The sequence below is a fragment of the Hoplias malabaricus genome, chromosome 3 (genome assembly GCF_029633855.1).
Source record: "Hoplias malabaricus isolate fHopMal1 chromosome 3, fHopMal1.hap1, whole genome shotgun sequence".
Classification (NCBI taxonomy): Eukaryota; Metazoa; Chordata; class Actinopteri; order Characiformes; family Erythrinidae; genus Hoplias; species Hoplias malabaricus.
Window position 1 is genome coordinate 31823527 of NC_089802.1, and position 17137 is coordinate 31840663.

General features: G+C 38.7%; 1 protein-coding gene across 1 annotated transcript in view; it reads left to right on the forward strand.

Moving 5' to 3' along the window:
* Positions 1 to 16869, forward strand: part of LOC136691410 (mucin-22-like) — a 103771-nt gene extending 86902 nt beyond the window's left edge. Inside the window, exons 62-71 of the mRNA XM_066663972.1 lie at positions 9357 to 9496; positions 11215 to 11493; positions 11916 to 12011; positions 12120 to 12279; positions 13647 to 13786; positions 13881 to 14159; positions 14942 to 15037; positions 15120 to 15270; positions 15358 to 15440; positions 16414 to 16869. Coding sequence (XP_066520069.1) covers positions 9357 to 9496; positions 11215 to 11493; positions 11916 to 12011; positions 12120 to 12279; positions 13647 to 13786; positions 13881 to 14159; positions 14942 to 15037; positions 15120 to 15270; positions 15358 to 15440; positions 16414 to 16494 — 1505 coding nt within the window. The 3' untranslated portion in view covers positions 16495 to 16869. The remainder of the gene's footprint in view (positions 1 to 9356; positions 9497 to 11214; positions 11494 to 11915; positions 12012 to 12119; positions 12280 to 13646; positions 13787 to 13880; positions 14160 to 14941; positions 15038 to 15119; positions 15271 to 15357; positions 15441 to 16413) is intronic.
* The last annotated feature ends 268 nt before the right edge of the window (positions 16870 to 17137 follow it).

Here is a 17137-nt window from a genome sequence, read left to right on the forward strand (position 1 = left end):
TTTTTTGTGTATTTGACAAATACTGAAACCCTCTTATTGTCTCATTAGCATATCCTTGTAAAGTGTACATAATATTATCTATATGATCTGCTAAAAATGTCATACCATACCATGGAAATAATCCTATACCCCATTTTTCTCCTATACTGATTCTCCAATGATAGGCTTCCAAGTTATGAAACTGAGCCATTTCCCTTTTCTTTCTTCTCACAGAATTACCTTCAGAATTCCCTTCATCAGTTGCTTCAACTTTTTGGAGAGTATAAACCTCATGAGGAAGCTTTAATGTTGCCCTATAACATCAGCCTGTCCACCCATATGGTAGAAATATGTATACTTTATCTCCACAAACCCACCAAATATCCTTAGAATTTCCTATAGTCACATTTAAAGGCAAAATGTCATACTGCACCATTAATGTTCTACTCTGTTTGCTATCTGGTGTATGAAAATTCACTTTAAACAAAGCATCCTTGGGTTTAGGTTCCTTAAAATTCATAATATAATGAACACAATCAGATATTCCCATAAACATCCCCTGTCCATTGTGAGTATCATTGGAACAAAAACAGTCTTTAGTCCCCACAGATTTTACTTCCATTGCATCAGGCAGTGCTGTCCGTATATTTTCATGCTGATCAAGGATATTCACATATGGCAGCTTCATCAACCAAGTACAATTTAATCTAGGTCTTAACAAATGCACTGATAGAGCCACCATTCTTCTGCAGAGTTTTGCTGATATAACAATCATGATAAAGCATAAGATTGACACATAGCATGCAGTGGTTCTGGTACTGTCTCTAAAATTGATGGCCAGGAGCTTGGTGTTGGAACTTTCACCACATATGGACCAGTCAACTTCTTACTCATTCTTACGGAATAGGTTATTTGCTGAAACCATACATTTCTAGCTGCCCATGGGTCTGTCATTTGTAACAATGAAGAATCAAATCCATATGCTTTCCATTTTGCTTCTCTTTTCTGTAATGCATGGTAATGGTCAGTCATTTCTTCAGAGGTCCAGTCAAAATCAAAAAACTTGTTCTGCCCTTCTAAAGTGATTTTCTGAGTGGTTACTAAACCATTTGAATCAATGTCTTCCATTGGGTTTCTAGCTTCAAAAGTCACTTTACTAATATTCACTTCATGCTCTATATTTAACTCTGGTCCCTGTGCTATGTTTACTTCCTTTTGCAATGGAAAGGACATTACTTCAAGAGTCTGGGTTACTTTTACAATATTAGGTGATCTTGTTATTCTTTCATTTACAACTGTTGTGATAGATTCAGATGTACCAGAAGCAGAAGTTATCATATGCAGTTTAGTAATATTTATCTCCTTTAATGGTATAGCTAAAGTAGTAATCTGATTTGTTACACTATTTCCTTTACTTATTTCTGGAGCTAAAGTAATTGGCTTAATTTGTTCTTTAGTAACCTTCAGAGTCATTGCTATAGTGGTTTGGTCCTGAACTCTTTTAGAAGATGTAAAAACTTCAATAGGACTCCTTTATCATAACTATCACCGTACGAGTTATGTACCCTTCTCTCCACATATTTTGAAATGGCACAAATTTAAGCTCTGGCTCCAAATAAGTACAAGTGTATTCCCCTTGATCTTCCCATGTAACATTACATAAAAGAATTGAACAATCATCTCTAACTTTGAACCATCTAAAGGCATTAAACAAAAGATACTTTCTCTGGTCACGAGACAAATGACCGACTTCGTCCTGTTAACACCACTTCTTCACCTCGACTATTCCACTTAGGAGGACTATTACTCTCTGTATTAAATCTTCCACATTTACAGGAAAGATTAACTGTTTTACCTAATTTAACTTTAACCACTGTCTTGAAAGGTGATGACGTTGTTGAAATTATCAGAGGCACTAGTGTAGTTAGATGTGATCCATTTACCCCCTCAGTAACTTTCGACACTGGAAAAGTAAAATTCTCTAAAGTTTCATTCTCTTTAGTTCTCATACCGTTTAGGTCTAACCTTTTTTCGAACTGGTCTTGGCCTCTTTTCATGATCCAAGTCTCTGAACTGTTTTGAAATTTTACTGCTTTCTGGAATGGGACCTGCTATTTCTGGGACATATTGAAATTCAATTTCTCCAAACTTTTTGTCTTGTTTATAATCTGCTGTGTCATTTCTGGCATCATCAGAAATATACACAGCATCCAAACCAGGGACAATCTCAACGACAATCGCCGTTCCAGTACTGTGAACAACTTCAAAAGGTCCTTCTCTGCGTTTGTTATACCATTTTCTTCTAAATACCTTTACAAACACCTTTTACAAAAAAATTAATTTCACTGTTTTATCCACAAACTCTTTCCCATTATCTGAGGATATTCGATCTGGAAGTCCCCACCTGCTTATGACTTCTCTACACAAAAACTTGGCAACAGATTGAGCATCTTTACGCTTAGTTGGACAAGCCTCAGGCCATCATGAAAATCTATCCACAACAGCCAGCATATACCTTTTACCTCCAACTGGTTTTATCATGTCAACAAAGTCCACAACTAATTCACGCATAGGACCCCTTGGTGTTGGAATGTAACCAGGTGGAATCATCAACCCCCTGCAAACATTATTTTTCAAACACATTGTGCATTTGCCAATGACATAATCAATCTGATCAAGCAAATATGGTGCCCAAAAATCATACTTCTTTGTAATCTTCCTCCTGACTTCTCCCCTAGCCACATGTGCCTCTTGAATCATCAGACCTAACAGGTCTGTACATCATTAAGTGTTACCTTGTCTTCCAAGTCCACTTCATGAGTTACCAAAATCACTTCCCAGAGTTTGTCAGCTCCTGTAATGGCTTTGGCAGCTTCATCAGCTGCTCTATTCCCTTGTGAGACCCTTGATGCATCCATTTTATGTGCTGCACATTTAGCTATTGCTATTTCTTTAGGTTTCATCATAGCATGCATCAGTTTCATTATCTGAGCATGATGCTGTATTGGTGACCCATCAGTTTTCTTAAACCCCAGATTTTTCCATACTGATCCAAACAAATGACACACATTATGGGCATAGGCTGAATCTATATATATGTTCACACGCTTACCTTTGGCCAAGTTCAGCAAGTTGTGCATATGCAGGCTGTGGAATTACTTCAGCCTTTTCAACAACAAAGTCGGTCCCCTGGACTCTTACTATTGCATAGCCAGCCCTCAATTTATCTCCTACACAATAACAGGACCCATCAGTCCAATACTCCACTTCAGCCTCACGCAACGGAAGAGCTTGCAAGTCAGATCTAAGTCTTGAATACCTCTCTGCATCTCGTACACAGTCATGTGGCTCACCGTTCTCTGGAGTTGGCAAGTTTTCAGCTGGATTTACTGTGAAGCACCTTGCTAGGGTGACATCTTCTTGTTCTAAGAGTCTATGATAATCTCTAATTCTGGGCATATTTAGAGTATATTTACCAAAGTTTACGAGATTTCTGAGACTATGATGGGTAAGAATTGTCACTGGATAACCCATCGTGACAGATGATGCTTTCTCATACATCAAGTACACTCCAACCATTGCTCTGTAGCAACTTGGTAACCCCAGATCCACTTCTGAAAAAGCAGTTCAATAATAATTGGTTGCGGCACGGTGGCGCAGCAGGTAGTGTTGCAGTCACACAGCTCCAGGGACCTGGAGGTTGTGGGTTCAATTCCCGCTCTGGGTGACTGTCTGTGAGGAGTTGGTGTGTTCTCCCTGTGTCCGCGTGGGTTTCCTCCGGGTGCTCCGGTTTCCTCCCACATTCCAAAAACACACGTTGGTAGGTGGATTGGCAACTCGAAAGTGTCCATAGGTGTGAGTGAATGTGTTGCCCTGTGAAGGATTCCCACCTTGCGCCCAATGATTCCAGGTAGGCTCTGGACCCACTGCGACCCTGAACTGGATAAATGGTTAAAGATAATGAATGAATGAATGGTTGGGGATTGGTTCCCGTACCTGTTGGCTGACAAAGAACTGCATATGTGTATTTACCTCCAGTAGAAGTGGACACATATAACAAAAAATTCTTAGAATAATCTGGCAGAGCTAATGCTGGAGCCTCTTGCAACCTTTGTTTTATTGTCTCAAAAGCTAAAAGGCCATCCTGTGTCCAGGAAAGATTACAATAAAGCTGAGCATTCCTGTATCATAGCTCACAAAGGTCTTGTTAAACTAGCATAGTCCTCTACCCATGCTGAGGAATACCCTGCAATACCCAAAAATGTCATTATTTCTCTAACTGTTCTGGGTTTGGGAGCTTTGCGAATAGCTTCTAACTGCTTATCAGAAATACATCTGTGTCCCTGTTTTATGGTCTGCCCTAAATGAACTACCATATCCTGACAATACTGCAATTTTTTCTGAGAGACTTTGTGCCCTTTCTCTGCTAACATCTGTAACAAAGTAATTGAATCCTTATGGCATGTTTCCTCATCTGGTGCACAAAGAATATCTTCCATGTATTGAATGACAGTACTTTTTAACTTCTGATCTACCCCAACGAGGTCATCTTTCAATACTTTATTGAAAATGTGAGGTCTATGTTTATATCCCTGTGGTAATCTCTTATATTCATAGAATTGTCCCTTGTATGTGAACCCAAATAAACCCTGACTTTCTATACTTAGTGGAACACTACAAAATGCACCACATAAATCTAATACTGTGAAGTACTTTGTATCTGGAGGAATTTGGGCTAACAAAACATGTGGATCTGGCACTTCCACTGGAAAGTCTGCTACTACTTCATTTACTGCTCTCAAATCATGTACTAAATGATAAGTTATCTGGCTTCTTCACAGGCAACAAAGGTGTATTACTCTGCGGGTTCTGTGTTATCTTCAGAACATCTGCTTTCACAAGACCTTCAATTTGTGGTTCGATCCCTTTGATTGCTTCTTCATTCAAAGGATACTGAGGCTTCCACGGAGGTTTTGTTCATGGTCGGAGTTCAACTTTCACTGGTTGAGCTGACTTCACAAATCCAATGTCAGTGCTATGTTGTGACCATAAACATTTTGGAACATATCGCAGCATTTCCTCTTTCAGAGAGTTTGAATCCATCTTCTCATTGCAAAGTTATTCATGTGTTATCCTGACGACTTGTGGCTGTCCTTGTCCTTGAGCAGTAATCATAATCTTAATAAATCACTGGTCTTCACTCCTCCAGATGGAAAGATTCTCTTTTAGCGGTTTAAAGACAACTTCTGCTTCTGCCATCATTTCACCTATTTGTTTCTGCTCACAATCCTCAGACACCAGCAAAGTCACATGTGGTACACTTTTTCCCATCTCAAACTCTTTATGCAAGTAATCATTTTTGTCTATCTTCGTAGCAGCTCCTTGTGGTCCCAAAATTATGCAACATGAGCGCAATTCAACTTGCTTTGGTTGGTGACTCAACCATTGTTCAATCTCTTGAGTCCTCTTTCCTTCTACTCACATCACCTCTTTTTTCTGCTTTAGCCAGTATTCGTCTGATGGCTGGGTCGTATCCACCCATGGCCTCCTCCTTGTCACTCAGATCCTTATCTCCAACGGTCCTCATTCTCAGGTCACCTCTAGTCTGCAGACATCAAGTTCTCTTCTTGCTTTTGGAACTCAGATACAGTTTTATCGTTGTCTCTGCTTGTCCTGTTTCAATGATGCATTCATCTTCATCTTGAATGTAATAACTTCCTCCTTGACTGATCATTGGAAGCTGAGGGTAGACTTAGTTTTCACTTCCTTCTCATAAGGTGGTGGTGTCTTAACTGAGTCCACATGTGAAAAAGGCACATTAACTTCTGCCATTTGTTTTTCTATTGCCTTTGCCTTCATTCAATACTGTAAACACCTCCATACAGTGTCTTAATTGGCTTAAGACCTGAATGACCTTTTTCTTAATAGCCCCGAGAAAGGGTCTAAAATCTAAAGCAAAAAAGTCCATCCTCAATAAAGCTTGCTTTTAACATCTGGTTTTGCTTTCCCAGTTAAACATAAACATGTCACATACTATTTTTATGACCACTTGATAGTAAATTTTCAACTCTGCATCTTGATTCTTAAAACGTAGCACATCAATCTTATCTATATGTATATAAGTTGTAATTTTAACATATAAAAACATTGCAGTGGTATGTTTGAAACCCCAGAAAGCACCACTGTCAAACACTCAGTGTTTTCCAATATTCCCACATTGGCATTACTTTTACATTTTTCAGTTGACAGCTAATTTTTATATGTTTATATAAAGTAACAGTACTTCACAGAGATCTAAACATCAGACACTATAAGATTCAACCCCTTTTTCTGAGCAACAATTGTTAATTTACTAAACCCAAATGAACAACATTAAAGTTCAACATCCAACTAAACAACACCATTCCAACACACTCTATTAATTCAATCCCCTCCAAATTCCACCTTGTGGCATTTCTCTCCATATAAGGCCGTCCCCCAGTTCCACTGGCCAAAAATTACCCCATACAATGTGCCTCAGTTGTATCAAACTATTGCATTCAAAGAGAACCCAAACAAATTACTGCTCCACCAATTTACTCTCACCCACTATGTTAAATTTATCCTATATTTCCCTCTTATTTTAGGTTATTATACTTTTATCTCAGCTGTGCTCACATACAACTCCACACATGCACCACACCCATTGGAAAAACTCAGTTCAAACGCATCCAATCTCAGGTGCTCCAAACCCCTGCACAGCACTATACATCAATATTTTTATACATTTATATTTTTAATTTGCCCAGATAACTATTATTTTCTATTTAAACCAAATCAACGTGGCTTTTATCAGTACGTCACAAATCAAAGTCCTGCCATCTCTCTTTTTCAAGAGTGAAACTTAGGCCCTACACACTTGTCAGAGGAGACCCCCCCAATCAAAGTGTAAAATCTCAAAACTTCAGCGAAATTGAGAGGAACTTAGACCCGTGATCTCTTTTTTTCTCCCAATAAAAGCCAACATATGGAGATTTCAAATTTTCTCCTTTTTTCCAATACTAATTTAACCTTTAATTCCCATGATTAAACCTTACAGTTTCTCCAATGTACCCTATTAATTACTCAGCTTTAAAACCTCTCTCTCCTTTTTCCTATTCCCAGCATCTAAAAACGTCTTTCTGGAGCTCATTTTCTATAATTTTCTTAATTTATGGTCTCCCAGAAAGCTCATTTAATTTTACTTTTTATTTTTTAATTTAAAAATGTCTTCTGTTCAAGGCTCATTTCCATTATAAATAAACAAAGCCCTCTTATTTTGAGGTTCATGAAATCATATACAATCACTGTCCTTGAACGAAGCTCATAAATTTTACCATTACAAATTTCTTTCCCTATTAATTTCTAAATCTCTCATTCTTTGTCACATTTCCCCACTTTCTCTAAACACTTTCTTCACTCTTTCTGACACTCTTTCTCTCTCTCTGACACTGGGCAGAGGTGTCATTTCCCCGCTTTCTCTAAACACACCCACAGAAAATGTATGGCTCCAAGGGAGAGACCAGTTCTGCCAACACACTCATGATGGACCAAAGAAGGGAGGGGGGTGATCATTCCCCTACCTGCACCTAGTACTCACAAACATAACTCTTTCAGCTAACCATACACATAAACACACATAGTTACAGACACTGACACACGCACATACACAGCAAAACCTGTGTATGTGTATTTTTTTTCTTAACTCACTAAGCACCCACACATATACACACGCCATCCAACAACCCCCAACAGCGCTTACACACACATCTCTTTCAACATTTAACACAATTCTCATAGTCGACTCATTCACATTTTAACAGCATGCTTTTTAATTCCCCTGCTGCTCCTTATTTACTTATTCCTTTTTCCTTATTCCTTTATATCCTTATTTTTAATTTATGCTACCTTATGAGGTGTAATAATTCAAAGAAAGGCAGCATCAATACAGTGTTCTTCAACAGTGTTTTGAGTGGGCACCCCTAATTAAATCTCCATATCACACCTCCAGTTTCTCATCAAACTGTCCTAAAAATCACCTAGTGAGTTTTTCAGGGTTTACGGCCAGGCTAATCCCACCTCAACAGAGAGGGCTTAATCCAAATCTGCGGCATCCTCTCTTTATTTAACTCACTATTATCTCTTTTACTTTTATTCCATTTTTCCTCTTTTATTACTTCTTCTTTATTTCCAAAAATAGGGCCCTGTTTACCCAAACTCGCATGTCATCATCAGCTCACCTTATCGTTACTAATTAAGCTATTCTACACTTATACTTCAACTTTTCCTTTCCTTTTCTTTTTCTTCTGTTACATCTGTTCCTTTTTACTTTTACTTCATTATTCCCTTTTATTTCCTTCATTTCTATGTTTTATTACTGTAGTTAAAAATTTAGAACGGAAAAATTTTAGCCAACACCATCATCAACACAATACTGCATACACAAATGAGTCTAAGAGGTGCAACCGTTTCTGCAAAAGACAGCTCCAACAGACAGCTCCATTTGTGAAAAATCTCACCTTCTATTTGCCAGCTTTAAGCGGGAGTTCGAATACAGGAGCCATCTGAAGCAGGAAGGCCACAACTCAGCATCCCATCCTCATCGCCATCTTTGTTGTTAACTTTGCTGTATTGTGAAGACAGGTGATGGAAAAGAATCTCAGCAGACACGGTTAAATGTGTAAATACATCTTTATTTACAGAAACAGTGTCTTACAGGTTCTTAAGGATCCCGTGAGAGAGTTCTCCAATTCAGTGCGCGCACGTCTCTGGTCTCTGCCCCATTCTCTCAACTCTAACCTCTCTCTCCCATCTCTATTTTCTCTCTCCCTCTGGGTAGGACCCCTGCCCATCTATATTATTTTTTCTCCTTTCCAAATATGGTGAACATAGAGGTTGGTCTACATTTGCATGTTTAAGGGACTAAGGGAGGGGTAAAATTTATAGTCTCCTACCCTCACTGACGGCTTATCCTAAACATTTCTCTCTGTGGAGCACAGACACAGAGCATACATCTATACATATAAAACAGTGAACATTTTTTAATACTGCGCTTAAGGCCTTATGTTTAAATATACCTCACACCCAAACAAACCTGCTTAGTGAGGTTCCTGGGGGGTCCTGACTAGAGATGGGAATAAGAAAGTATGCAGACAAACAGGTGGACAACTGTCTATAACTAGAAAGTACTCCTATAAGGACAGTGGGGCTGATAAAATGGACAATGAGTGTAGATACAGTATGTTCAGTAATAAAAAGTGTTTATTAATATTCTAATCTGCTTCATATTTCATTTCATATGCTTTAGTTTTCATTCCATAAATCCAGGTGTCATTTGATTTCTGTTTGTTTTCTCACAGCAACAACACCACCTCAGTTCTATCCATTTGGGGCTGGGATTGGAGACACTGTAATTGCCACCAGTGATGATGGGAGCTCTCCTGTTATAAATTTGCAAACCACATTCATTTTCTTTAAACACGCATACTCTCAGATTTATGTAAGTAAAACAGCTGCTGAATTTATAGTGTCTTTAGCCTACATTGAGTCTGGTTTATTTTTATTCTTCATGTCTAATTATTTATATAAAATTTGGAATTATGTATCCAAAATGTCACAAATTAATTTTTAAATAATTTCAGATTCAACAAACTTTTGTGTTTTAGAGGCATTTGAGTGCTGGAGCTAAGTGATATTTTGCTCTTAATTTTGACATGACTTTGATTGACTGTTTTGATTGGCTGCTGTGTATGTACATTGTGGTGGAAATTTCATCAATATGTTTTCCTTTTTTTTTCAAAGGAAAATACATGATTCATTTGTATTAATTTGATATGTTTTGAACTGTGAATGTTTGTGAATGGTACAGGAGGAATAGTTCTTTCCTGCTTTGAAGAACTTATGACTTGATCATTGCAGGGAATGCGTGGGTTTCCTCTGGGTGACTCTCTGTGAGGAGTTTGGTGTGTTCTCCCTGTGTCTGCGTGGGTTTCCTCCGGGAGACTGTCTGTGAGGAGTGTGGTGTGTTCTCCCTGTGTCTGCGTGGGTTTCCTCCGGGTGACTGTCTGTGAGGAGTGTGGTGTGTTCTCCCTGTGTCTGCGTGGGTTTCCTCTGGGTGACTGTCTGTGAGGAGTTTGGTGTGTTCTCCCCGTGTCTGCGTGGGTTTCCTCCGGGTGACTGTCTGTGAGGAGTGTGGTGTTTTCTCCCCGTGTCTGCGTGGGTTTCCTCCAGGTGACTGTCTGTGAGGAGTGTGGTGTGTTCTCCCTGTGTCCATGTGGGTTTCCTCCGCGTGCTCCGGTTTCCTCCCACAGTCCAAAAACACACGTTGGTTGGTGGATTGGAGATTCAAATGTGTGAGTAAGTGTGTGTGTGTGTGTGTGTGTGTGTGTGTGTGTGTGTGGCCCTGTGAAGGACTGGGGCCCCCTCCAGCGTGTGTTCCCTCCTTGTGCCTAATGATTCCAGGTAGGCTCTGTACCCATATCTGGAGCCTGAACTGGATAAGGGTTACAGATAATGAATGAATGTATAATTGCAGGGGTTTCGGAGACAATGCATGTTTACAACCTTTCTATGACTTGCTACCTGCAGGGAAGCCCATTTGGGTGATAGAGCCTAGCTCTCTCTAGGGGTTTGAGAGAGCTAGAGAGAGTAATGCAGGGTCAGTACAGTGTTAGTAAGTGAATTCAAGGTATGGGAAACCTCATATGAAAGATAAATAATCAACTTGATGGAGAAAACAGACCTTACAAACTACATATAAAACACATGAAACAAACGGACTCATAAACGGGAACATGTCATTGACATGGCGAGAGTGAGCCGATGTGCATTTACAGCTCTCCTGCTGCCGAGACAATCTGCAGAATAAAGATTCATTCTCATTCCTAAGGCAATTGGTTTTTGGTGATTTGGTTTTGTTTTAATTTTTACTTCGCAGCGTGAACAGGTGCAGATTTAGATGGGATAGATGAAAATATGCAAAGACCTTGCTATTGTGACCTTACAAAATTGCAGGTATTTCCAGCTGATGTGCATCTATGGATTCTAAGGAACTGGTAAACTATGATAAGCTTTGAAACATCAGCAATGTCTTTTAATTACATGTTTTTCATTTTTCGTAATGTAGGTGAACTGCAAATGGTGATCAGAAATCATTTTCACAAATCAGACTGGTGCCCATTTTTAAAGTTGTATTTTCCATTTTGATGTAATTTGCAGTTAAATGTCAACGGACACCTGACCTTTGATCAGCCGTGGTATACCTTCACCCCCGACCTGTTCCCTGCTCATGGTGTTCGGGACATCATCGCTCCATTGTGGACTGATCTTGATAGCAGTTTTGGTGGCAGTATCTCATATCAACAGTACACTAATGGCAGTGTGCTCTCACAGGCCTCTCAGGACATTAACCAGTACTTTCCAGGGCAAAACATTACTGCTTCCTGGGTCTTTGTTGCAACATGGTTTAAAGTGTCATACTTCAACCAGAGCACAGCAGTAAGTTATACAACATTTTTAATTAGAATGTGGATTGGCTTGGGGAATGAGGAAAAATGATTAAATTCATGTTCGAAAACCAAGTGATGTGTTCCACTGGTGTCATTTCTAAGGGAAATCTAAGAGATTCTAACATTACACTTACATGTAAACTGACCAAAATTCAAGAGAAATATATATAATTATGTCTTTAAATATATGTTTATTTTACATGTGAAAAAATCCCATATCAGTTCTGAAAGTCCACCCAAATCGAAACCATATTTAATACAAACGAAATGTCACACATTTATAAATATTCTCATTGAAGCATAGCTAAACTCATGACAAACCCACTTAATTTGGTACAAGGTGTATATCCTTTAATACAAGCAAGGCCCATTGGAAATTTTGACTATGATATATTATTTATTATGTTTCAGCGATCATCATTTCAGGTGGTTTTAATGTCAGCAGGCACTTCTTCCTTTGTCCTGATGAATTATGGTGATATTGCTCCAACAAACCTATCAACTGAGGTAAAATTGTTAAACATTTTCATCCATATCCTATTTTTTATTTCAGTTGTATTTCAAAAAATTCTCTTTATGAAATTCTTCTTTATGTTATACTCCTGTGTGGTTTAGGCCGGATATGACACAGTAAACTCTACTGACTACTTTCTAATTCCACGTTCAAATGACAGCAGCTACATCTCAAACCTAATCAGCACTACTAATGTGAACGTAACCGGACGCTGGGCTTTCAATGTGACTGGAGAAGTGCCAAGAAACAACCTTTCCCAAGGTACTGGTGTTTTCCATGAATTATAAAAAATATATTTATGGATAAGTACAAATTCAAGTATGTGCTGCATATGACATATGCAAGAGCAGCCAGTAGCTGGCTAATAGCTTTTAAAGTATCCATTTTTCTGCAAAAACCTCCAGACGGTCCAGTTTTGTCGTTTATATACCGCATGAATCCGGTTCTACACGATTCGACTCGACTCGACACAGCTTGGCTCAGCATGCTTAAAGCTTTTCCACTGGCAGGGCTCGACCACGAAATGGCATCGCGAAACCGGAATCTCTGGCTTTGAAAACCACAAGAACGGCGGCGTTAAAGTTAGGCGCTGTTTACTTGTCATGTATTCGCATGTTGTTTTAGTTTTTTGGACTAAGCACAACTCCACGTCCCAGTTCTCACTCAGTTCAAAACTCTTTTGTTGCACGTTCGGTTAGCTTCAGCAGCGGCGCAACCATAAATACCAACACTTTTGATACTTCATTCATTTGAGGTAATGTATATCATTAACAGGAACACAGAGGAAAGTAACTAAACTGCTGAGATCTTGTATAAATGATATGTGGTTGGTGGGAATTACTTTTTTCCTTCCTCCTGGGTAAGTGCTTAATGTGTAAACGCAGCAGCACACTGCTCAGTCAATCAGTCACTCAGTCTGTAGACTCAGACAAAATGGTAGCATGTAAATGGAGTCATGTGTGCAGCTGTTTCAGCTCTGACTGTCTTTATTCTATGAAGTCTTCTGTGCTTCAGGCAGACACTATCCAGGTACAGAGGGAGAAAATGTGGAACTGAGCACTGTTGCTGTTGGAGTTGTTCAAATTAAATATGATTTTGAAATAAGTACATGCTTCAACAAATAGCTATGTGAGTTCAGCTCAGAGTTATAATGTGTATCACTGAGATAATCTCACACAGGCAAAAAAACTAAAGATAAGTTTTTCTAAAGAATTGATCATTTAAAGTGAATAAGATAGACTAGGTGTCTAGGATTTGAAATACACTTGCTTTCTTAGATTTACCAGACACATTAGGTGCACAAAGTATCTGTATCGGAGCGGTATCACCGATACCAGCCAGAATTTTACTCAATATGGGATCGGAAAGGAAAACGATGGTGTTGAGCATCACTACTGCATTGGTGGAAGGTGGAATGTACAAAGCTCATATGACCACCTTGTGAATTGTACAGATGCCTAATGTGAGGATGACAAATCACTTTTTCCCTGTGATGTGATCATAGATACATGCATCTACTGGCAATTCATCATCTTTTATATAATCTGGTTCAAGCCTATACTTTACCTCTTACAGTAGCTTTGTAGAGTAGTGCCATGTAAATTACATTACATATTTCTTTCTTTTAGAGTCACTACCATATATATTCTATCCATTTGGATCAGAGGCAGTAGACAATATCAATCCAATCAGTGATGATGGAAGCTCACCAGCGATCAGCCTTCAGAGTCCATTCCATTTCTTTGGCAACACTTGCTCAGAGATATATGTGAGTATAAATAGGTTGAAACCCCCAATCAAAGCTGATCTAAGAATATTCTATGTACACTGTTTAACAAATCTGCCTTTCCTTTTACTCGCAGGTCAACAATAATGGATACTTGACCTTTGATCAGCCACTCTCTACCTGGGTTCCTGTGAACTTCACTGCTTATGGTGGGAGAGATGTCATCGCTCCACTGTGGACTGACATAGACAATCGTCAAAATGGAGTGATCTCCTATAATCAGTACACTAACGGCAGTGTGCTCTCACGGGCCACACAGGACATCAACCAGTACTATCCAGGGGTTAACTTTGATGCCTCATGGGTCTTTGTTGCCACATGGGATAAAGTGGGGTACTACAGAAACACAGGCTCGGTAAGATATAACACCGTCAGACTGGTGGAGATTAGAGAAAGGATGTAGAGAAACAAGAAAGAGGTGCAGAAACATATGGATATCCAGCAAGTCTCTCTCTCTCTCTCTCTCTCTCTCTCTCTCTCTCTCTATATATATATATATATATATATATATATATATATATATATATATATATACATTCTTATTCAGTCTCCAATGTACAAATCATAGTAGTATTTCTTTTATATATGCCAGGCTTGCCACTTGGTTTTTGTGAGATTCAGACATTAGGATGAAGCTGGCAGATTTGTTACCCAACATCTGGTTTTATGTGGTATATGTTCAGGTTATATGTTATAGGTTTAAACAAGAGGGCAATGTTCTGGAGAACTGCCCTTTATCTCCTTCACACGATGCACATGTGCTGCCCCACACTTAAAGCATACAGGGCATTTCCCACTCTGAGGATGCATCTGACACAGAACTGCTGTGCACTACATGTGTAAAAGGACTATTTGGGGACATCTCCAAACCTGATAATCTAGAGTTATCTTGGAATTTTTCTGGAATTCATGTGTAAAGTGAGAAGGTTAAAAAAATGTGAGTGAAAGAATAAATGAGTGAGTGTGATTCCCTGTGGAGAACTGGCATCCTGTCCAAGTTGTGTTCCTGCATTGCACCTAAGGATTCTGGGTAGGATCTGGACCCAAAGCATCCCAAGGAACAGGATGAAATTAGAATGGATGTGAGTGCATGAATTAGTTAATGAATTAATGCAGGTTTATTATTTTTTCTTCTAGGAAACCTCTTTCCAGGTGGTTTTGATCACTGGTGGCAATTTTTCCTTTGTGCTGATGAATTACGGTGACATTGCTCCAACGTCCAACCCAGCAGAGGTAAAATGACCAAAATATCATCTGCCACAATACAAGCTTGTCTACATTCTCTATCTCAGTTCTGATCTTGTTGTCTGTCTAGGCTGGATATGACACAAACACCACAGGCTACTTTATAAGTTTGTGGTCAAATGACAAATTCACCATCCAGACCCTTAGGTTTTTGAGTAATGTGAATGTCCCTGGACGCTGGGCCTTCCTGGTAAACCAACCTGATGTAGCCATTACAAAAGGTAATGCTGAAAATAAAAATAATAAACATGCCTTTTGCTACATGAGAAAATTTGTTCACTAAATAAACGTGTGTGTGCTTTTCACAGATAACATTTTTTTATTGCATCTGAATGTTCTGTCGAGTTCAGACCTAACAGACCCCAATAACCAAGGCATCTTTTTACAGGAGGTATGTTAATACTGTCAAATAGAGAAATCTTATATTGAAATACATATATTTTGTCAGCACTAATTCTAATATATTTAAAAACTAAGTGTTAATGCATGGGTGTGTTTAATTAAAATTTAAAAGTAATTAATGACTTTACCAAATTTGTCAAACTTCCTGCAATAATCTGTCACGCATTTGTGGGATGAGTAGGAGAGCTAAGTATGAGGGTTGCGCCATGAAAAAATTTGCCAAATCCTCTCTGCCAATGCCAGATAACTTATTTTGTGTGATGGTGTGGGGCTCCTGTTTGTTAAATGAATAAATTCTTAAATTGCCGATATGTCTTGTTTCTTCCAACTTAAAACATCCAGTCACCACACACCAAACAAGTCAATGGCAGAGTAAACTGTTTGGTTAATTTTTCATTGGCGCAACCCACATACTCAGCTCTACTGCTCACCCCACAAATGCACGTTCCTTACAGTTGTGGCACAATTTAAAAGGGGTTTCCAACAGTATAAAATTTATTGCCAAGAAACATTGTTACAACAAATAAATCTACCAAACACAAATATCCTTTTTTTTTTGCTATGTTTAGATGATCTACCACCAACAAAGAAGGCCAAGAACATTTTGTTGATTTTAAAAATTACAATTACTTATTTAGTCAATGTAACAGGTTAAGGCACGCTGTGCCACCACTTCCCTTTACAATTTTTCAGGCAAAGACACACACTCACGTGAAATAAGACAAATTCAGCAGTCCTCCTCTCTGAGATATAATATGTCTGTAAATGTTAGAGTTCAGAGACGTCCTGCTTTTGAAACTAACCTATGCCTAGCCGAGTCTCTGGCCAACATGCATGGTGTCATGCCAAACACAGTCTCAGAAACGCACACAAACACACCCAGAATCTGAAAATTTGCAGTAGATATTATAAGATTAGTTTAAGGATCCCTGTAAAAGACAATTTTACACCCTTCTTTACAGTTTCAAGATACACTAAGGAGCAGAGGAATACCATTCACTGTGAAATTGAATTTAACATATATCCAGAAGACGAATCCATGATGAAAATCCTTTCCACAACAAGGATGTATCACACATGTTGGGCCCAGAACAAATCTCCAGCCATTCTGAGGGATGAGGGCTTGCCTTCTATTTACTCAGCTAACATTCCTATGACCTTCCTTTTCATTTGCTGTGGAATAAAGCTAGATAAACTACCTTACAATAAAATCTAAGAATGCCTTCAGTAAAATTACCATTATGGACATACTTGCATTTATTTTTTTTTAATGAACAGTTTGTCTTCATTCTATCCGCATGTCAAAAATAAAATTCCATGCAGACTGCTGTCTGTAATTTGTAAGATCAATTATGTTCTCAAAAAAATTCCAAAGAAAAAAAAGCTTTCCAAATGGCCAAATGTATACAACTTGGATACTGAAAAGCATGTAATAGAACAAAGTACTAAGACCAAACTTTGGAAGTGTGGAATAAACCTGTTATAGTCATACACAGGATAAGATTTTAAAAAACATTTATAATATCCTTTGTCAATCCATTGTAGCTTCACATACCCCCCACCCCCCACCCCCAACTCTCTTCCTACCTGCAGCCACAAAATTTCTCTCATCCCCCTTTTGTTAAAATCCTACACTTCACTTCTAAAGTTGCTGTGGCTATTTATGATCCAGTCAGCGACCAGCTA